A 24,324-nucleotide genomic window follows, 5' to 3' on the forward strand; every position below is an offset into this window, starting at 1 on the left:
GGCCAAACTGCAACAACAACAACAAAAATAGCCGGGCGTTGTGGCGGGCGCCTGTAGTCCCAGCTACTCGGGAGGCTGAGGCAAGGGAATCACGTAAGCCCAAGAGTTACAGGTTGCCGTGAGCCGTGTGACACCACGGCACTCTACCCGAGGGCAGTACAGTGAGACTCTGTCTCTACAAAAAAAAAAAAAATTAATTTCTTACTGTCTTATAATACTGCAGTGTTATATTTCATCATAAATGATTTATATACATAGTATAACTAGCTACATAGTCTATTGTATAAATGTATATATAATAAATGTCTATATAAAAATATGAACAGAATAAACACCTTTTTTAAAAAAGTGAATGACTACATATTTAGTTTAACTTATTCTTTTTGTGTAATTTTTGTATGAATTTTTTAGACATTACTTAGTGAACTTTCAGTAAATATAGTTTGAAATGAATTTAATTAAGCTCCATACTATGACCTATTTTCATTATTTTAATATTTTATATTTCAATATTACAACAATATATTAAACAAATATACATAATATATATTACATATTGTTTATAAGATATAATTGTAATGATAGTATAATTATAATATCTTCAATGTTGTAGTATTATATATTATTTATTTCAGCATTACAGGTTATATAATATTTCAGTATTATTTTCAGTAATATTTTTAGTATTATATTCATCCCCCAAATTCTTTTTTTTTTTTTTTTTTGTAGAGACAGAGTCTCACTTTACTGCCCTCGGTAGAGTGCCGTGGCATCACATGGCTCACAGCAACTTCCAGCTCTTGGGCTTATGTGATTCTCTTGCCTCAGCCTCCCGAGTAGCTGGGACTACAGGTGCCCGCCACAACACCCGGCTATTTTTTTGTTGCAGTTTGGCCGGGGCTGGGTTTGAACCCACCACCCTCGGTATATGGGGCCGGCGCCCTACTCACTGAGCCACAGGCGCCGCCCCATCCCCCAAATTCTTGAAATTCCCCCAGGACTGCCAGAAATGATAGAATTGCTTTCATGGTCCAGGTAACGTAATATATATTGATCTTATTTGAGTGTTTTCTACAAATATTAACGAGTAACTTAACTTTGGCAGGAGAAAGGAATCATAATTGTTCAACAATAACTTTAAGCGCAAATCAACATGAAACTTTAGAGAACTATAAATGAACTGTTAAACTTAGCCTATTATTATCAAATTGCTGTATTCTTCACTAAACAACAAAAACCTAGGGAAGTTAGCATTATTGCTAAAAGAAGCAAAAATAAAACAGAAAAATGACACGAACTATCTTAGGACTCTATAGGATCCAAGGGAACAATTGACTTCTCCTGTGGTTAAAGTATGGCGAAGGAGGAGAAAAGGACAATTATTGCACCTGAAAGACAGCATGTAACCAAGTCAACGTGATATAGTCACTAGTCTGTGTCCTTAAGTTGCAGAATTTAGTTGCAGAAACACTGGCTTAGAAAACCCACTTAAAGGCATTTTTACAATGAAAGGGAAAATTTAACCCTTAAGACAAATTTAAATAATGTAATGGCATAAGTTCCCACCTCTCTAAACCTGTTCAAACTTGTGTGACAAATATTTCCAGCCCTTTTTAATTATGTGGTTTTAACAAATGTGTTTTGGTAAAGTCTGATGTGATTTTTATGGAACTAAATTCTGAGTATTTGAAAAAATTCCATAAGTTCAAGAGTGTTATTTTTGAAATATAAACATCCTTACTGTGAGCCATATAATAGTACAGGGAAATTCACAGCTTGTGAAACAAACCTAAATTATTCATTTATCAGTCTTTGAGCGCCTACTAGGTATATTTTAATAGGACCTCTTTATATATTACTGGATTTAATTCACTAAAATTTTGTTAAACATTTGGGCAGCTGAAGTCGTCAATCTATAATTCCCTTTTTTCTTTTGGTAGTGGTGTGGTATCCGGGTAGTGCTGAATTCATATCATGGAATAAGTTGGGTTATGTTCCTTTCTCTATTATAATCCAGAAGAGTTTGTATAGGATTAGTATTATTTCCTCCTTAAATGTTTAGTAGAATTCATTTATCAGTTGTACAATCTGGGACTAGGGTTTTCTTTGTGGACAAGTTTTAAATTACTAATCCAATTTATTTAATAGATACATAGTTATTTAGGTTTTCTTTATCTTGATTGAATTTTTATGGTTTGAATCTGTCAAGGCATTTGTATACCTTATATCATTTGTTGAATTTATTGGCTTAAGTTCACATTTATTGTTGTGCTTTAAAAGAAAAACTTAAAAAAATTTTTTTTTAAAACAAGATGCCATTCTGTCACCCTGGCTTAAGTACAGTGGTATAGTCATAATCACTATAGCCTCAAATCCAGGGCTCAGGCAATCATCCTGCCTGTTTCCTGAGTAGCTAGGACTACAGGCACATGCCTGGCTAATTGTTTTTATGTTTTATAAAGACACAATCTTTATTATGGTGCCCGGGCTGGTCTCCAGCTCCTGACCTTAAATGATCCTTCCACCTACCTTTCATCTTACCCTCCCCAAACACTGGGATTACAGGTGTGAGCCACTGTGCCTGGCATTGTTATGCTTCTAGTGTTTGTAAAATATACAGTTATGTCACTCAGATAATTAATTAATAATTATTTTGGGAGGAGGTACTAATTTCAGACTATGCAGGTATCACATTTTTTCTTTATTTTTTGCTCATTCATTTTAGGGTCATTGGTGGTTCCTCCCTGTAACAGTTATTAAAATATCTTGATGGTGAATTCTTTTTAGTTCTATCATTCCATTCATTCCTTTTTGCATTTATTAATTAGAATTCTTCTATAAAAAAGAGCTATCTTTTCTCCCTATTTGTTTGTTATTTATGTCACTCTGGACTCATTCCCCCCCCTCCCCCCCATTCTATGGGTTATAAACCAGTATTTTTATGAATTTTTTTATTGTTCAAGTTGTTCCAGGTTTGGTTACCAGGAGCTCTTTTGGGTTAGTTTCTGACCTTTATTTCTTGCAACTTTAATCTTTTGTGATCCTTTCTTTTCTGTTCTCTAAATATTTTCTTACCTATATGTTAGACATCTTTATATTATCTTTCAGGTCACTGATACTCTGCTTATTTATGTGAGTGTGTATGTGTTTTAGATTATTGCTATTTTTTCTGTTGGCACATGTAATTTCTTCACTGTCTAAATGTATTAATCTCATACAATGAAATTTTCACTTCAGATATGGTTTTTTTTACCTCTTTAAATTCTAGATTGAGTATTTGTTCAAATTTGTTTGGCCTTCTTGAACACATGGAGCTCATTTTTAATAGCACTTTCAATGTCCTTGTCTTCTAGTTCTAGTTCTTACAATGGAATGATTTTTCTACTGGTTGTGGGTTAAATTTTCCTGCTTCTTCTGCGTGTTTAGTAATTTCAATTGGACATCAGCATTGTAATTTTCATATTGTTGGATCTTTTGTTGTATCCTTCTATTTATTTTTGTAGAGACAGAGTCTCACTTTATCGCCCTCAGTAGAATGCCGAGGCGTCACTCAGCTCACAGCAACCTCCAGCTGCTAGGCTTAGGCAATTCTCTTGCCTCAGCCTCCCAAGCAGCTGGGACTATAGGTGCCTGCCACATTTTGTTGTTGTTGCAATTTGGCCAGGGTCGGGCTTGAACCTGCCACCCTCGGTATATAAGGCCAGAGCCCTACCCACTGAGCCACAGGCGCTGCCCTGTTGTATCCTTCTAAATCATGCTAGACTTTGTTCTGGCATACAGTGAAGACTTTGGAGTCAGTTTGATCCTTTTGTGGCTTGCTTTTACACTTTGTTAAGGTATTTTCAGCAGCCTTTGGTCAGTATCTTATTTAGCCCCACTAAGAAGTGATCCTTATAAACTGTATTTTAGGAGGTCTTTTCTGAGAGTTTTAAAATATTCACACCCTTGCTGTGAATATTTGACTGCTGGGAATTGTTGAGTTGCTACTTTTTGCTGGTTCTTTGCCTGACCTTTGGTAATTTGTTTTCACATACAGGCAGATCGAATTTAGGCAAAGACTGAAAGAGATTTTCCTACAGATTGCATAAATTTCTCCATTCTCTCTCTAATTTTGCCCCTCAAATTGTAGCCACCTTGGTCTTTGTAAACTCAGACCTTTTGCTACAACTCTGAAATTGTTGGCTTTGTTCAGTATTCCTTCCCTGCTTTTTTGTGACTTGGAACATGCCTCCAGGCAGGAACCCGGAGAAGTCATAGAACTCATATAGTTTTCCTGTGTATGGCTAATCTGCTCTCTGTAAACCATTTTCTCATGTATTTTGTTCATTTTCTAGTTGCATTATGGCCAGAAATGGAAGCAAGTCTAGTAATTTTTGACTGGCTAGTAGAAGTGGTTGATATTATAACTACAATAGGTTCTGTTATCCTCTGACAAGTATTAAGTTTTGTTATACTAGGCAGTTTAGGTATTATTGAGTGTCTTTGACCATGTAGAAACTAAGATTTAGTTCTTCAGATGGATCTATTTAGTTATGCCCTTTAACCTTGGGCACATTTTGAGATGTGGTCTTTATTCCTATGTGATATCCCTTTTGGAATTTGGTTTCCTCACCCCTCTAACTTGGCAGGACTGAAATTATAAACTTTTTTTTTTTTTTTTTTTTTGAGACAGAGTCCCACTACGTCATCCTCAGTAGAGTGCCATGGCATCACAGCTCACAGCAATCTTAAACTCTTGGGCTTAATTCTCTTGTCTCAGCCTCCCAAAGAATTGGGACTACAGGCGTCCGCCACAATGCCTGGCTATTTTTTGGTTGTAGTTGTCACTGCTGTTTAGCAGGCCAGGGCGGGGCCCAAACCTAACCAGCCTTGGTGTATGTGACTGGCGCCCTACTCACTAAGTTATGAATGCTGAGCCAGAAATTCTAAACTCTTATCCACCATACTTGGTAGCTATTGAAGTCTTTGCTCAGCTCTTTTATTTTGCTAGCTGTTGTTTTTCCCTTAGGCTTCTTGCAGTCTCCTTTCTCACAAGTCTAATTTTGGAATCAGCTAAGAATTTGATGAGTTTGTATATGCAGATTTGGGGACTCCACTCATTGTGGTTTCCTACTTCTAAGATATCCATCCTTGAATTCCAGCCGCTCTCATAACTCTGAAAATTGTCCTCTGGGTTCTCAGGCCAATAAGATTTTTGACTTGAGGTTTATTTTCCACAGCAATTTTTTGGGCAACTTCATGGTAAAGACTTTATAATAAGGTATTTAAAAATATGGACTTCATGTGATCCCTATATTATGGATTTTTGTATAACAAATTACTCTAAAAGATAGTTCTTAAAACAATAATCATTTGTTATCTTACAATAAATAGATAATTTATTATCTTCTTTGGTTCATGTGTCAGGCACAGCTTAACTGGACCTTCTGATTCAGGATCTCTCATAAGGTCTCTTGAGTTAAATTGTTAACCAGGGCTGAGGTGGTTGGTATCTGAAGGTTCGTTCATCTGGGAAAGGGTGCACATACAAGCTTAGATGAGGTTGTCAGGATTCGGTTTCTAGCAGGTTGCTGGACTGAGGGTTTTAGTTTCTTGTTGACTGTTTTAAGACTGCTCTGTTCTTTCCATATAGATCTCTTCAGCATGGTACAGCATGCTTTATCAAAGGATTTAAACTGAAAAATGAATAAGGAGAATACTAGCAAGATAGAAGTCACAGTCTTTTGTAACCTAATTAAAGATGTAACATCCCATCACCTTTGCCATATTTTCTTGGTAAGAAGGAAGTCACTGAGTTTAGGACACATTCAAGGGGTAATAATGCAATGTATATAGTTATTCATGGGGGAAGTTCCAGGGACATTATTTTAGAAGAGTTTGCTTGCCTGGTTCTATTTTTTTCAGGAGTCAAATGCCTTCTAGTTTCTACTTTGGTCTGTGTATACTTTTAAATGGTGATATTAAAATATTTTATTTTTGTATTTTATTTATTTAAGAGATGGGATCTTGCTATAGGCTGGTCTCTAACTCTTGGCCTCAAGCAGTCCTCTTACCTCAACCTCCAGAATACCTGGGACTACAGGTTTAGCACCTGGCTTTAAATATTTTATCCAGAGTTTTTAATTATCAGCAAGACTCCACCATTACCATTAGCTAAAAGCTCAATACTTACAGATTATTAACCCTAACTGCCTGTTAAAAGTGTTCTACCATGATCACTTATTCTTTATGGTTCCTTATTTCCTAATTAGCCATTAAATATTCTACCTGCATGTCTCCCTGTTATCTCATGAATGAAATATAACTCCTTACCAAAACTTGTCTTCCTTTGGATTTTATTTCTGTCTCTTTATTGTTACTTTCTTTACCAACCCAAACTCAATATCTTGGGATCAGGGAATTGTTTTTTTTTCCTGTTCTAATCCTGGTCAAGGTGTGGCCTACTCACAAGACAGGTACTGGACCACCAAATTTTGTTACCAACTTACCCAAATTAAAAACAGGAATGTAAAGTAAGCATTTAGAATTTTGTGTAACAATTTGACGTTGCTAGGGTATCTAAGAGTGTGAGGTTTTTTTTTTTTGTTTGTTTGTTTGTTTGTTTTAAAAAATATTGGTCCACAACCAATTGGGGGAATAAACTGGAACTAAAAAACTGATCCTTCACCATATGTAATTAGAGAAGCACTGTTTTATTCCATTTCATAACCCTGAAAATTGTCCTGTGGCTTCTCAGGATGGTAGGACTCTAGCTTTTGACTTGAGATTTATTTTCCTCAAGCATTTTGCATTTTGTCAAATACTTCCTTGAATCATCAAATGATTTTACTTCCTTAGGTTTTTATATGGTTAATGTCTTTGATTGATTTTCAAATAATGAACCCACCATGCATGTCTGGAATTAATCTTAGTTGATCATGGTATATAATTGTTTTTAAACTGTTGAATTTAATTTTAATATTTTGTTGAGGATTTTTGTGTTTGATAGTTTTATTTATACTATCTTTGTCTAGTTTTAATATCAAGGTACTGCTAGCCTTATAAGGTACTTTATCATCTTTTCCTGAAACTTTATACCTATTAAACAAAAAATTTTTCTTCCCTTTTCTCTTCAGCAGCTGGTAGCACTATTCTACTTTCTGTCTCTATGAATTTGACTCTTCTGGGTGCCGCATATAAGTGGAACCATCTAAATATTCTTTTGTATATGGCTTATTTCACTTGGCATAATCTTTTCAAGGTTCATACATGTTTAGGCTATATCAGAATTTTATTCCTTTGTAAGACTGTACAATATTCCATTACATATATATGCCACATTTTGGTTATTTTCATTGGTGAACATTTGGGTTATTTCCAGTTTTGACTGTTGTGAATAATGCTGCTGTGAACATTGATGCACAAATAGCTGAGTCCCCACTTTCAGTTCTGTTGGGCATATATTCTGAAGTGGAATTGCTGAATTATATGGTAATTCTATGTTTAATTTTTTGAGGAACCATTTTACTGTTTTCCATAGTTGCTGCTCCATTTTACATTTCCACCAGCAATGCCAAAAGATTCCAATTTCTCTATACCTTTACTGATACTTTTTATTTTCTGGTTATTGATGGTAGCCATCCTAATGGGTGTGAAGAGGTATCTAATTGTTTTGATTTGCCTTTCCCTAATGATTACTCATGTTGAGCATTTTTTCATATGTGTATTAGCCATTTGTATATCTTTGAAGAAATGTCTATTGAAGTCTTTTGCCTTTTTTTTTTTTATTGTTGGGGATTCATTGAGGGTACTCAGAACCAGGTTACATTGATTGCTTTTGTTAGATAAGGACCCTCTTATAATTGTGTCCTGCTCCTAAAAGGTGTACCACACCCCTTGTCCCCCTGTACCCTTTCCCTTCTTCCCTTTCTCAGCTCTCCCTATCTCCCACCCCTCACTCCACCATGGACTAGGACCTTAATTGTCCTCATATCAGAATTGAGTACATAGGATTCTTGTTTCTCCATTTCACCTTTTTTTTATTGGCCTGAGTTTTTCTTGTGATGGTCTTTTTTTTTGTGGAGTTCTTTATATTCTGTATATTAATCCCTTGTCAAATATATGATTTGAAAATATTTTCTTCTATTTTGTGGATTGCTTTTCCATTCTTGACAGTATCCTTTAGTGCACACTAGTTTAATTTTGATGAAATCAGATCTGTTTTTTTGTTTTGTTGCCAGTGTTTTATATGTAACTTAACAACATTTCCCACACTCATTTTTTTAGAGTAGAATTGCTGGATTATATTCTATGTTTAATTTTTGAGGAACCATTGTACTATATAGAATTCTATACAGTTTATCTTTTTTAATATCTCCAACTTTTGCCTTTAAAATAATAAATAGAAAAATCATGAGAAGACCAATACATTGTTACAAATAAAAGCCTTTTAAAGGCTAAATAACACGAAGAATAGTCTAAATTGCCAGTTACCCCTTTCAACCAGAAAAGGAGGGAGGGATGTATCTTATTTTCTGTCCTTCTAGAGTTTTATTAAGTTGAGAAGCAATTTTTATTTATAAAGCTCAAATTACGTATTTATTCATGTACAGCGTTAAAATGCATGCATGCATATTTGAAAGCACATATATTTTGAGGTGGACTATGACCTTCAAATTGAACTGACGATGTATCTGATATTATTGTGCTGAATTTGATTTAAAAAATTAGCTTTCTAAATTTTAGAATATATAGCATATACATTTGTGGTTGATTTAGTTACTTAAACAGTATACAATACAGGTGGGTAAAGTAATCATTTATCAGCAACATTTTAATTTTATCAGATGTCATACTGAAATAATGGTTTCACATTTTGTGGTTGATATTTTCAGCAACAAAATATTATTATGAAATCGAAAAATTAAGCTTTTTCTTCTCACAATGCAAATGTGTTCCCTAAATTACCATTTCAAATAAAAATTGCTTATCTAATAAGATTGTTTAGAAATCATAAAATTTACTCTCACACTTAGGAGTATTATCTAATATAATCTTTGATAATGCTTATTACATTTTTATGTTGGTTAATTTACAGGTGAATTATGTAACCTCATTACGCTGGATGTAGCTCACAATCAACTTGAACACCTTCCAAAGGAGATTGGAAACTGCACACAGATAACCAACCTTGACTTGCAGCACAATGAACTGCTAGATCTCCCAGATACTATAGGTATGACAGGAGAAAGAAGATACTGACGTTTATTTATAGCTACCAGGCTATCAAAGGAATCTTTTTGATCCATTTTGGTAATAAAAATTTGAGATTAAAATTCAAAATTGTCAAGTAGTAAAACTTCTAAAAGATAATATTTAAAATCATTTTCATTTCTTGGCAAAAAGATAATTAAGTGTTAGGAAATGAGCCCTGTTGGATTATGAAGAAGATAAAATATTAAGTTACATGTGTATGTTTTATTTTAGCTTAATCTGCAAAATTGGTGGATTTTTCTGTTTTTGCTTATTTCAGAATGTTATATGCTTTTATATTAGGTGTGGTCCCTTTGTTAAAGTAGTCCACATTGAAAAATACAACTACTGCCATTTGATTTTGAAAACATGGCAAAAATAATTTGAAGTTTGCTCATCTATAATAATTGAGGAAAGAGATGTCTTGAAGTTCAAAATATGTCTTTAAGACTTAGCCAAATAGCAAAAAGTTGACGTGAGCTGTGTTAGTTTCTATCTTTACATATTCTTATTTATTTTTACAGTTGCCGATAACTTTATACATATAGTAAAGGAAATTTTTAAAAATTCTTATGCATTTTCAGTTATTGGCATAGTATAAGGATACTATGTCTATTTAGAAAAATCACATGTGTGCTTAATTTACATAATTTCAGTAATGAATATTTCTTTTTCGATTTATTTTTTTTTTTTTGTAAAGACAGGTTCTCTCTCTATTTGCCCCAGGCTGTATCAAACTCCTGGGCTCAGGCGAAATAATGAACATTTCATAGGTGCAATTACTAAATCATTTGAGGCATATGATGATGCTATCTTTCTCCAGAAAGATTTTTGTTTGTTTCTGTTAGGTACCTAAGGAGACAAGACGTGGGATTTTTCTGATCCCCAAATGATTCAGAGGTTTCCTGCAGATTAACTGTTTACCTTTTTTTAGCAGGATCTAGCTCTGTAGGGTCCCAACTGATGTTCCTTATTAGATTTTGACTCTTGCCAGAAACATGCCTTTGCCTTTCAGCTACATCTTCTGGTTAGAGAAGCACTCTGAAAACAAAATTCTCTTTATCCAGCATTTTGCTTGTTTCTGGCCAAGTACTTAGTCATTATCTTGCTAGTGCTCTGATTTGGATTTTAGAAGATGGTTTTAAATTTTTTTTTTAAAGGGGAGTGTTTGTTTGAATACCCACTATTGCAACAGAAGCAATTGTTAGGAAATTTTTTTTTTTTTTTTTTTTGGTTTTTGGCCGGGGTGGGTTTGAACCCACTACCTCTGGCATATGGGACCGGCGCCCTACTTCTTGAGCCACAGGTGCTGCCCGGTTAGGAAATTTTTTAAGAATTGAATAGACTGCCTTAAGTTATGTGGGACAACTATTTATCTACAGAAAAAAACAAAGTAGTTAGCCATTATCATCTGTCTCCCTGATTTGGCCCATGGCTGTTTCTATCATATTACTATTTGTAGTGCCAAAAGATTATGTATTCTAGCTCACTGGTTTATTATGATTTAGATGGCCCTCCGAGAGGAAAAATTATTTAAAACATATAATAAATTATTTTATTAATATCCATAATGTTTACCAACTTTCCTTTATAAAGTAGATTCGTTCCAGATAATAGAGACTGAGCACAATGTTTCTTGCTTTTCTCTTTTAAAAGTCAATTAAAATAGCCAACATGAATAAAAAGAAGTGACCCTGGGGGTTGGGGAAGCCCAGAAAGGGGATATACTACACCTATAAAACACAATCAGGTTGATAACAAAAAGGAAACCAAGAACAGAGTACAATTTAGAAATACATTTGCCAAATCAGCTTTACTGGAAAATGATATATAATGTAATGAACACAGCTAATGACCAAAATGGTGACCTATAGGATAAAGCGGAAGTCCCCTATAATCTAGGACAAAAATAAATACATTCAAGATAAGTGAGAAGTTAAAAAGTCATGGGACTCAGGACTAGTAGTTCTAGAAAGAGAATAGAAGTAATACAATGAACAAACTAATAAAATATAATTTTTTTTTTTTTTTAAAGAGAGTCTCACTTTATCACCCTTGGTAGAGTGCTGTGGCATCACAGCTCATAGCAACCTCCAACTCCTGAGCTTAGGCAATTATCTTGCCTCAGCCTCCTGAGTAGCTAGGACTATAGGCACCTGCCACAATGCCCGGCTATTTTTTGTTACAGTTTGGCCAGGGCTGGGTTTGAACCTGCCACCTCAGTATATGGGGCCGGCGCCCTGCCCACTGAACTTGATAAAAATTCATAAGACTGAAATTAGATTTATTAAAAATTAAAATTAAAAATTAGACTATTTTATTAAAAATAAAAATCAGACTGTTATTAAGTTTATTAAAAATTAGATTTATTTGAGTAAATAATATATTCATAAATAATAGTATAAAATCTTTGTCCAGTTTTCAATTTTAGGGCAATACTGGTCACATACAAGTTAAGAATGTGTATTTTTTTCAATTTTTGAACAGTGTACATGAAATTGGTATTATTTCTTCTATTAATTAATGCTTAGTAAAATTCACCAGTGAAGCCATCTGGATGAGGATTTTTCTTTATAAGAATTTTTTGTTTTGTTTTGTTCAGCAGGGCTGGGTTCCAACCCACCATTCCCTGGTACACAGCCAGTATAGGAATTTTTTTAAAACAATTTCAATTTCTTTAATGGATCTAGAGGTAGTCAGGTTGTCCCTTTCTTCTTGAGCAAACTTGGTCATTTGTGTCTATCATGGAATATATTCATTTTGAATTGTCATATTTAAAGGCTAACATTATTTTTAACATTTCCTTATTTGAATAGCTGTAGAGTCTATCTCATTCCTGATATTGGTAACTGGTATGTTCTCTTTTTTTCCTAATCTTTAGGATTAGAGGGTTATCAATTTTATTGATTTTTCTCAAAGTTTTATTGAGTTTCCCTATTTCTCTAGCTTTAATTTCATTAACTTCCACTTTGAACATCATTTATTTTTATCTATTTGCTTTGACTTTTGTTTCTTAGGGTAGAAGCTTCAGGTCATTGATTTGAGGCCTTCTCTTATTAAGACATTTAGTGCTATAAATTTCCCCTTAAGTTCTGCTTTAGCAGACCTCACAAATTCTGACATTTAATGATTTCCTTTTCTTCAAAATACTTTCTAATTTATCTTTTTGTTTCTATGGTGTATGCCTTATTTAGAAGTATGTTATTTTGTTCTCAGTGTTTGCCAGTTTTCCACAAACCTTTTTGTTACTGATCTTTAATTCTATTGTGGTCAAAAACATAACCTTGAATCCTTTGAAATTTATTGAGACCTTTTTTATGGCTGAGTTTATGGTCTATCTTGATAAATATTCCATGTGCAGTTGAATGTATGTTTCAATTTGTTCGATGGCATTTCCATAAATGTCATTTACAGCACAGATTAGGCCATCAGTGAATTTATTCTACTTCTTGCATTTTGGGTCTCTTTTTTTCTACTAATATTTTTCCATTGCCAGGAAGAGTAACATATCTTGGTAGGCTAGTTTTCCTTTTGTTTTAGTCTTAATATTCATCAGTGGTCCTGTTGCCACAGTTACCTTTGTCATTTCTTAGTTGGTCAATGTCAATCTGATAATAGTTTTCTCAAAAATAGTTCGTGGGAACAATAATCTCCTATTGTTCTTGGATGTTGCTAACCTTTATTCTTGAACAGTTTGAATGGCTATAAAATCATGTGTCAAACTTCCTTTTCTTGAGGTTCTTAGTAGACCCAAGAAGTAGTTCTACTGTCTTCTGGAATTGAATGTACAAAAATAGGAGGCCTGTCAATTTGTTTCCCCCCATTTTAAGTGACATAATCTTTCCTCCTGGCCAACCAAAGGAGAAATAAAACAGTTGTAGAACTTTAGAAATTAGAATTGTTTATTTCTCAGCGTTGATATTTCAGGGTCTTACTTCCGTATTATCTTCACATTTCCCTGGTACAATCTAGGGAAGTGTGGGCCAATTCAGCATATATGTTTAATTTTTATTGCAATATGTTTTCTTAAATTACTTAGTGACATATTTAGTGTCCTCATGTTTTAAATATTTATCTTTAATTTTGCTTGTTTTGAATAACCAGTTAACTGGCACAGTGAAGGAGAAAAGGAATCATTTATAATCTTAACATGATCACTTTTCAGTGGAATGTCATATAAAAAGCACTTTCAAAAAATAACTTCTTGTATGAAATCCAAAATCATGCTCAGTCTTTAGAAACACAAAATGTTGTGGTACTTTTATTCACATTAGATAAGAGTATCAAAATTTAAGATACTCAATGCTATAAAGTTACATTCTTACCTTTTTTGGGGGTTGGGGGGCAAAAGTCTCACTGTGTCATCTGGGCTGGAGTACTGTGGTGTTGGCCTAGCTCATAGCAACCTCAAACTTCTGAGCTCTAGCAATTCTCGTGTCTCAGCCTCCAGAGTAGCTTAGATTCCAGGGGCTCACCCCACACCCAACTAATTGTTCTATTTTTAGTAGAGACAGAGTCTTGCTTGCTCAGGCCAGTCTTGAACACCTGATCTCCAGTGGTCCTCCCACCTTGGCCTCCTAGAGTGTTAGCATTATAAATGTTAGCCACCGTGCCTGGCTTAGATTCTTATTCTTTTCATTGATGATTAGTCACTGTGTATTTCTTGGGATATACTCTGCTGTTTCTTGAACATATCAGGCAAGTTATAGCCTTTCCATCTCTCTGTTTAGAATTCTTTTCTCTTAAATGTCCATGTATGCACACACACACTCTTTCAACTAAAGAAATGGTTATCAGTAAGTCCTGTTCTCTCTTTCATATAGTATAATAATTTATTATTTAATATTTTTATGTATTTGTCTGTGTCCCCATCTTGTTAAATAACAGTCTAAGGGGGTTCAAATTGATAGTACTAAAATGAATAGTCTTGGCAGATGGAGAAAGCATAGATAGTGGTGTATGACAAAAATCTTCCAGTAAGTAGGACTAGGACATCTTCTGACAAAGAATAACTTCTCCAATGTCTTTCTCCTGTCTTTATTAATTTTACATTTTTCTCTTCATTAAAAGTAATTCTTCTGTGTTTTAAGTGTGTTTATTAATATCAAAACATTTGACTTCAGTATTAATCTCTTGGAATTAAGATGTTATCTCAGAATAACAAATATGCTTCTCTTCTAGTATATTCTGTATGATCACATTATGAGTATATATTAGAATTTAATGAGGACTGAAACCTTAACAAAAAATTTTAAGTAATATTGCATTTATTTTTATATGTTTTGATGGTTGTCTGCAAATGTAATGCAGCTGTTATTCTGAGTGATGGTAAAATGAATAAGGAATACTTATTGAAACTTTGTATGGGGTGGTGCCTGTGGCTCAAAGGAGTAGAGTACCAGCCCCATATGCCGGACAGAGGTGGTGGGTTCAAACCCAGCCCCAGCCAAAAAAAAAAAAAAAAACTGAAACTTTGTATGATATTTTAATTACTTATTACATACCATGTTTATTAAAATAATTCTTTTCCCTTTCTTCATTCCTCCCATTCCTGGTATTTAGATTATGTAGCACAAGGTTGAGGTTTGGTGAGAAATTTTAACATTTGGGTCTTGGTCTCTTACAAATGTTAACAGTCCTAATAGACTTTTGAGGTTCTCCCTCTCATTTATTGGGGAAGAGCAATTCATCCAAGATAGTCAGTGGCAGAGTTAATTGGGATGTGGTTCTCTTGATACTATTTTTTTTTTTTTTTTTTAATCTCAGTTTAGTTCTTGGAAAGTGTAACCCTGGTTCCTGGAAAGTATAACTTAAAATGAAAAAAAAAAAGCCAACACCTATTCTGGAGAGTTAATGCTACTCCTGAACAGCTGCCCAGTCTTTTTTTCCTTTGACTAACTTTCCTTGCCCTAACTCACAACTGAAAATCAAATCTTTTTTCACGTTTACTTTTTTCACAATTACTTTTCCAAAAATCACTTTTATTTCCTTGCCTTTTCCTTCTTTCTTTTTCTCTTGTAAGTAGACCAGGATGTTTTACCCCTTTCTTTATTTAACAGGAACACTCCTGAAGTAGCTATTATTCTTTGGCAGTAATACTGCCATTTACTTCCAGTCTGAGTAGTGCCAGGATCACTGACAGCACCTAGGATGTGGAAAAAAGACAGAAGGAAATGAGGAGGGGTAGCTGGTTACAGTTAAGTAAGAGAATGCTTTTAAATGTAGCGTTTCTCTGACTTAACCATTAGTCTACTCTGTCGAAGTGCAAAAACTATGTTTTTTTTCCATAAATATTTTCTACTTCAAGAATTAGCTATAAACAAAAGAAAATGTTAAACTTAATTGCAGTAGTCATTTTGTTTCAAACTATGAACCTGATATTTTTAGGGCCTTCTGGGATCTCTGGTGGTTTTATGAAATCTAGGGAGAACTTACGATTTCTTCATAAAATGAGATAAAGAGAGAATATGCAACAAAATTTTGTCTTCAAGGCTGAAGTACAGAACAATTCACAGAGGTCCTTTTGTTGTATTGGGCTTTGAAGAAATGTTGCAGTAATTATAGTCATATCAATGAGTAGAGTTACAGTAATTAGGTTTTAGGTAATTACAGTGCAGCTTATGTGTAACAGCTTTACTAATTCTTTTTTTAATAGTGGTGTTCTTTTGGGGTTTTGACATTCAAGAATTTTTGTGTTGCTTTTCAATTTGCTTTCAGCTTAATGTTTCTGAAAAAAATAATTTTGCCTTTGACAAAATTTTTATCTTTAGAATTGTATATCTTTCCTGCTAATTATTTGCTGCTTTGTTAAAGTAAGATTAAGATTGTTTGAAGTAGAGTTTTACTCAGAAGTTATACTGAATTAACCTAAAGTTGCTGGTTATATTTGCTGAAATTGAAAGCATCTAATTTTAATTCATAACCATTTGATTTCACCATATTTTAATAATCTGACAGCTTAAGAAAGCAATCTGTCAAAGCGGAGCACAGAACAATTTATAGACAAAGTTAAGCACTTGAAAGCTAAATGCCAATGATTGGCAATGATCAGCCTACGTTTATACACAAAAGCTCAGCAACATTGATTTTAGTTTTTAGTCAAGATGGCTGAACAATAAAGCAAGCCATGTCTTGATTTCTAGGTTGCAGTTTAGTTTGTGGCTAAAACCACTCATTGAAAGACGTTAGAGTTGAAACCACTGCAGAAGGTAAATCACAATAAATGCCAAACTTCTAATGTTTTTCTGGCATAGAAGAGTTTTGATATTTTAATCTCTTTTATTTTGCTCAGAGTAATAGATTTTGGTGAAATGTGGATTGTTCTCTGTTTATGCCATGCTTTCCAAATAAGATAGAGCCTTTGTAAATAGGGGTTTCTCCATCAGAATAGTATATTTTCATAGGTTACTTTTTTTTTTAAATTCAGTCCCTTCTATCCCACAAAAGGAAAGGAAAGAGAAAAGTTTAGATCTAAGCAAGTTAGAAGTAGCTACCATTTTTATTTAAATTACCACTAATTTTTGAACTAGATAATGTAATGTAGCAATTCCACTATTCTGTAATGTTTTAATTTGAGAAGCCTACTCTAGTTTTAAAAGTGAGAACTTTAAAAGTTATTTGGTTTTGGAAAAGTAGTGTCAAGAATCTGGTTCTATTTACTGAGTTTTTGAGTTGATGAACATTTAAAATTTGGTTACCATACTAATCTTTATTGCCATGGAAAGTTTTTAGATTTCAGTGAGAATAATAAGCATTTAAAATACTGTGTTTCTCTACTGTTCTACTGTAAAGAGTGATTGAATAAAGCATGTCAGTCGATGTTAATTATGGGAACTTCCCACTATTAATAAGCCCTTTCCTCTTCTGGCATACTTCAAAAATCCCTTGATGAGGTTTAGCCATTTTTTTGCAATGGAACAGCTTTTCCATAGAAAAGTAGTGCTATGAAGGAGAGAAAGGGATGGTCTTTTCTACTTCCAGTTCTTTTTAAAGCCTAGATACTTCTTTTTATCTTCAGCTGCCTTCAACAAATTAAAATTTTTATCATAAGATTTTGAAGTTTTTACAGTTAGACATGACTATCTACCATGGAAAATTTCCACCATTATCAGCCTTGCTATGGCATATGGAATAGGGATAAAAAATTGATACTATTCCTGTCCATTTTGCAAGGTTGTAAGTAAATGGGCACTATCCTATACTCTTGGTGGAAATAAAATTGGTATAGCCTTGTGGTACTATTTATCAAAATATAAAATTTCTGTATCCTCTGAGACATAAGAAAATATTTTCACCTGTGCACAAAAATATTTGTATAAGGGTGTTCATTGCAGAATTCCTTCTTAAAAATTAGAAACAAATTTCACCAGTTGGCAATGATTAGATGGGTATGTACATATCATGGAATACTTTACAGTGATTAAATAGAATTAGGTATATCTATATTCACTCACAGGAACATATTTCTATGACTTACAGGGGAACAAGCATACAGAGTGATCCCACTTATGTAAAAATATAAACTTAAAAAAATCTCTGTATTTGTATATGTGTAAATAAAGGCTTAGAGAAAGTAGGTATATATTAGACTATATATCAAAGTTATGTAAAGAAAAGAGCAAGGAACATTCATCTGTTTTGTAATTAAAAAATTATTTGGTGGCTGGGTGCAGTGGCTCACATCTAAATGCTGGCATTTTGGGAGGCTGAGATGGGAGGATCTCTTGAAGCTAGGAATTTGAGACCAGCCTGAGCAAGAGCAAGAGCTGGGTGTGGTGGCATGGCAAGAAGATAGCTTGAGCACAGGAGATAGAAGTTGCAGTGAGCTGCGATGAGGCCACTGTACTCTAGCCTGGGTGACAGGGTGAAATCCTGTATCAGAAAAAAAAAAAGTATTTGGTTAGGTAGGAGGGATGAAGAAAGTTGAGATTCTTAGCACTTTCTGTCTGATATATAAATGGGCTGCTCAGAAATTGGGTATCCCAGAAAAAACTTCTGTATGTATTTGTAAAAGAATTTGACTTACATTCAAATAGACCAGGTAATTCTGAAATATATTTTTAAATTATGTATAGCAAAGTCTGTATTTGACATACATGCTATTTTATAAAATTGGGACAAAGAAAGGAAAATTTTATGGGCCTTTCACATTTTGTTCATACATATCTTAGGGCACTAATATAAATATAATAACTAAGTATTAAAGTTATTTGTGAAAACATGTCACTGTACTGTAAGCTTCTTGAGAGAATAGACTTTATGTTGTGTCTGGCATTGTGCATTAATACAGCAGCTACACAAAAAGCAGCTGAAGTAGTAGGATGGGATTATATCATGGAGAGCCTTAGAAGCCAGCAAAGAGTATTTACATTTGTTATAATAGGAAATAGATTGTTCTTTAGTTTCAGTATTTTTTTCTCCACTGAATAAGAAGTCGAGAAATGTGGATTTGCCCAAATCATTGTGGTGTAGGGTTGAGTGTTAAAGAAAACCTAGATCAGTGTTTTTCAACCTTTTTTATCTTATGGCACACTTGAACCTATAGTTAAACTTATGTGGCATACTTAAATTATGTTGACCAAAAAAGAAATAAAATGAGTGCAAAGCATATGCATACTGTGCTTTGAACTTCTTTTGAATATATTTTAATTAATGATCTTTAACAATTTTTGTGGCACATCTAATATTCTCTCATGACACACAAGTTGAAAATAACTGACTTAAGAGTCTGCAAAATCAGCTGTTATAATGATTTTGGCTTGAGATGATGAGATTGGAAATGGAGAAGGAACAGACAGGAGAAATACATTTTGAAAATAGAATTTGATGATTGACTTGGAGGGGATAAAACTGATATTAGAAAACATTTTAAATTAATGAGATAAATGCATACTTTTCCTTTTCTGTAAAATCTGATTTTATAGAGTACAAATCTACCTTTTAAGTAGTTCTCAATTTTTGCTTTATTACAATAAACTTTCAGTAAATACCAAGTATTTACTATGTATCTGGCTCTACACTGAAGTTCTTACACTATGGAACTCACTAGGGTCTAAAAATTCATACATACATGAAAATATTTATAAAATGGTGTGATTCTTTGATGATAGAGGTATTGGCACTGTGCTCTGGGTACACCCATGCTGCCTTTGGGAGATAGCTAGAGCTAAGTGAGTTAAATTATCAGGACATGGTCTTTGGAAACTCTAGAATAAAATTTCCAAATACTATTTTTTTTGCGCTTCATTAGGCAAATGGCACATGTGTTTATAGGCATCCCCTCAACCCTTCTGCCTTTGCACTGTTGAGATACCACATTTTCAACTTACAAAATGACTTGGCGGAATTCAGTGAAGCAGCTCTACAACAATTTAATTTGAAACGTTTTGTCATGAACAGTGCATTCTTTATTATACCCAAATAAATGAAGCATAGTATATAATGACCCTCTAAAAATTCATATTAAATATGTGCACAGAGTAGCCCAAACTATGAGTCCAGTAGTACTACAGGCTTACTCTAGACTAAAACATTTTGAGATAGCGACAGACTACTTTACACATGTTTTATGAATGGCCTGCTGTAGGATTAAAGGCTAGAATCAAATAGCCTTTATGGGAGAAAAGGACAATTTTAAATATGAACCATAAAGATCAAGCATTTGTGAATCATACCCTCTATTTATTAAAATATTACAAATTAGACTATTTCAAGAATTATCTGACTTTGACATGATTTTTTCAGGTTTGCTTATTATCATATGAGACCTCCCTGTAAATGCTGCCTTTTGTTGAATGACATGCTGAAAGCAAAATACCATGGCAGCATTTCTGGGCCTTCAAAGAATGTTTACAGATGTTAAATCTGTTTTTTTAAACCTTTAAAATGGCATTTTAGACTATTTATGTTCATATAACACACACACATGTTATATATATATATATATAAAACATAGATCTATACGTATAATCAAATATTCCATTAAAAAGATGTATAGACCATGCATTGGTGGATTACATCTGTAATTTCAGTGCTTTGGGAGTCCAGACTGGGAGGATCACTTGAGGCCAGGAGTTGGAAACCAGCCTGGACAACATAGCAAGACCACATCTCTACCAAAAAATAGAAAAAATTAGCCAGGCCTGTGGATGTCTGCCTGTAATCCTATCCACTGGGTAAGCTGAAGCAGGAGGATCACTTGAGGCTAAAAATTCGAGGCTGCAATAGCTACGAACACACCACCACACTCCAACCCTGGGTGACAGAACGGAGACCCTATCTAAAACAAAGAAAGAAGAAAAGAAAAAAAATTAAAAATATACACAGGCATATAATGCAAACAGTGGTCACATTGTATAAAGTATCTCCATAATGTAAAATAATCATCGCAGAAAAAAGGATGGTGGACATATGTCACAATGTTTTCTTTTTAATTAAAATTACTTTAGAATTATAGATATGTCCCTTAGCAAAATGTTTTTAAATTATGAAACTGCAAAATTTAGGAAAATACAGGTAAACTCACAAAATAAAACCTTTTAAATTGTTCTTCCATAATTCTGCTATGCAGAGATAACTGTTAGTTTTGATGCATGTTTTCTATTGTTCTGCATACATGATTTTTACATTGTTGAAACCATACAAAATACACAATTTTATCTCTTTATCCAAATAACATCATAACCTAAAGTCTTTTAAATCTTAAAAATTTTGTGAGATCGTGTGGTGTCTGTGGTTCAGTGAGTAGAGCACCAGCCCCATATACCGAAGGTGGCAGGTTCTAACCCGGCCCTGGCCAAACTTCAACAAAAAAATAGCTGGGCGTTCTGGTGGGCACCTGTAGTCCCAGCTACTCAGCAGGCTGAGGCAAGAGAATTGGAGGTTGCTGTGAGCTATGATGTCATAGCACTCTACTGAGGGCGATAAAGTGAGACTCTGTTTCTAAAAAAAAAAATTTGTGAGATCATTTAATAGGTACAGAGTATTAAAGAATATAGACATATAATACAATAAAAATTATGTATTGAATGTTTACTACATATCAGTTATGGTGCTAAGTATCTTACATTGTATGTAACCCTGACAGTGACCCTTTCAAGTATGCGACATTATTACCACTTTATAGGTGAGGAAACGGACTCAGGTTTAATTACGTGTCCGTGGTCACAGAGATTATATAAAATACTTTGGTTTTTTTATTACATTATGATACCTCCAATTTAAATAATTATTATTTTATTGAGGAGCATTTACATCGTCCTCATTTTTTGCAATCATACACACAACTTTAACATTTTAATCATGAAGCAGATTATTTTCTGCTAACCCAACTTTTAAGCAATGTTTCTATCATATTTGATGTCATAATGCAGTGGTAGCAATCGTAAATATCATTCTTGCTGTTTTTCTAATCTCCTTTGTTTTCTGGGGTTTTGGAAAGTCACCTGACCTCTGCTTTTTTTTTTTTCTCCACAATTGACACATATTTCCAAAGTGTCATCAGAAATACACTAGTGGGGAGGCGCCTGTGGCTCAGTGAGTAGGGCGCCGGCCCCATATGCCGAGGGTGGCGGTTCGGACCCAGCCCTGGCCAAAACTGCAACAGAAAAATAGCCGGGTGTTGTGGCGGGCACCTGTAGTCCCAGCTGCTCGAGAGGCTGAGGCAAGAGAATCGCGTAAGCCCAAGAGTTAGAGGTTGCTGTGAGCCGTGTGATGCCACGGCACTCTACCCGAGGGCGGTACCGTGAGACTCTGTCTCTACAAAAAAAAAGAAAAAAAAGAAATACACTAGTGAAGTAGTCTAGTTCATTTAGAAAGCAATTTAAAGACAAAATTTACTTGTCTTTGCTAAGTGGTAGTTTTTATTGCTTTTGTATTTAATTTTATGCCCTTTGGAGTTTTACATAATCAGAACCAACAAACTCTTGGCCCAGTTTTCAACTACTATTGTAGAAAGGGTGGAAATGAGCTCAGCAGACCTGTGGAATAGTTCTAATTGTAGGGATTGAAGTGGTTGCTATGTTTTCTTGCATAATAGTTGATATTTTAGTGTAGAATCGTGAGAGTATTTTTTACTATCAGTGACTAATTCTCACCTTGAAAATGTAAACATAAAAACTAGCTGCTATTAGCCATTACAGTTTCTTCCTGATTTCTTTAGCAAGAGGGAAAGATAAAGATCAGTGATAACCAGATAAAGTTTTTGAGGAATAGTGAATGCCCTCTTAGGATGTCAAAGCTTAATTTATGCCAAAGACTTTTTATATATATATATGTATATATATATATTTTTTTAAGAATGTAGTAAGGTATTAAAAATAATTGTTCATGCAACAGCTTATTTTGAAAAACAAAGCGAAAAGAACAGACATCACCAAAGTCGAAAGCCCTCAAAATATGTGTCCATAAATTAAATGTGACAGACTTCCACGTCTGTAATTTCTAACATTGGAAATAAATGTTTAATTTAAAAGTAAAGGCTGCATTTAGTATTTTAACCTAGCTCAACAAAGAAAACTCATAGCAACAGTTGTAATTTGAAGTCCAAAAAGAAATGAATCAGCCATAACAAAGAAATACATTGAATTAGATTCTCATTACTATTATATTTTGTATCAAAATTAACTTTTTTTCCTCATGTATATTCTTTGGGAAATTAAATTTGAACCTTTTATGATAACAGATATTGTTATATTCATCTAGGTAGCTTGTGTGTAGTTTGCTATGTAGTCATGGCAATAAAACTAGAAAATGCCTAGAAAATAAAATGTTCTGCTTTTTATTTATTCAGTAATGAATAATTTGTGCTCAAGCTAGATATGATTAGATAACAGAGACTGTAACTTTCACTTTTATTTGTAATTATTTTGGTTTGAGAAACTTTTTGCTATCAGGTCAAGTTTTCAGAGAAATTCTGGAATGTTTATATTGAACCTTTCTGCATCTTATATTTTAAGTTAGTGCCATTTTAGAAACTTGGAAATTTCTCCTCCAAAATTACATGTAAATTTTGATGTGTAACCATAGTTGAATCCATTATCACATGGATATAAATGGGAAAATTATTATAAATTAAATCAATACACTACTTTGCAATTAACGAGTAAGTTGTTAAAGTATGCTGTACTTTATAATAGTTAATTTAAAAAATTAACTTATAGCTGTGTATTTTATTTTTTTCTGAAACAAGTGACTACAAAAGTGGCTTCAGTTGCATCCTAATTGATACAGGGTAGCGTGTGATTCCTTGGTACTAGAAATTAAAAATCTTATTGAAATAGTACTTCAAAGTAATTCATTGTATCTAGTAGATAACCTGTGACAGTGAGGGGCTCATCAAATTTTGTAACAAAAATAATTTTTGTTGTTGTTGTTGTTATTCACAGGAAACCTGTCCAGTTTAAGTCGTCTTGGCCTGAGATATAACAGACTATCAGCAATACCCAGATCATTAGCAAAATGCAGTGCACTTGAAGAATTAAATTTAGAGAACAATAACATTTCTACTTTACCAGAGGTAAGAAGTAGATTAGAGAAACCAAAACTTGAAATAAGTCTGCGAGATAATATAGAGAAGCTAGTACAACATCTTTACAGCGGGGTAAATAATTTTGTAATTGAGATTGTTCCATTCAGTTATAAAAAGGTACTATTAAAAGATAACTGAAAAAAGTGATCTGTATAGAATGCACGCCTTACTATCAAAGATTAATATCAGCTGCATCTCTCTTGGGACCCAAATTATTGCTTATACAGTACTATTAAAGCCTATTTAGTATACAAAGTAACCAAAATATGTTATTTTTTAGTGTATTATTTTTAATTTGAGTTTTATTGTTTCTATTAGAAAAATATTTTCATATTTTTAAGTGCCTCTACTATATTTTGACAATTGCTACTTTTTCTGAGCATGTTTATATAAATATATATTTGAATTAAGCATAAAGGTTCTTTGGATGAATGTTTTTTAACATTTAAGCTTTGATTTACAAAGAACCATTTGGGTAGATGAAGCTATAGATTTGTAGCAATTAATTTATAGAATTTATTTAGTTGATTTGTTTCTTAGGTAGCACATACTCATTTGGATCTCTT

At 33.6% G+C, this 24,324-nt stretch overlaps 1 protein-coding gene across 3 annotated transcripts in view; it reads left to right on the top strand.

Annotated features, from left to right (window-relative positions):
• Window positions 1-24,324, top strand: part of SHOC2 (SHOC2 leucine rich repeat scaffold protein) — a 108,430-nt gene that overhangs the window by 65,181 nt on the left and 18,925 nt on the right. For 2 of the 3 annotated variants that reach the window (XM_053583618.1, XM_053583619.1), the window contains exons 3-4: window positions 9,077-9,214; window positions 23,616-23,746. In XM_053583618.1, the coding sequence (XP_053439593.1) occupies window positions 9,077-9,214; window positions 23,616-23,746 (269 nt within the window). The remainder of the gene's footprint in view (window positions 1-9,076; window positions 9,215-23,615; window positions 23,747-24,324) is intronic. The other variant, XM_053583620.1, reaches the window with a different exon arrangement.

The sequence above is a fragment of the Nycticebus coucang genome, chromosome 3, assembly GCF_027406575.1.
Source record: "Nycticebus coucang isolate mNycCou1 chromosome 3, mNycCou1.pri, whole genome shotgun sequence".
Lineage (NCBI taxonomy): Eukaryota > Metazoa > Chordata > Mammalia > Primates > Lorisidae > Nycticebus > Nycticebus coucang.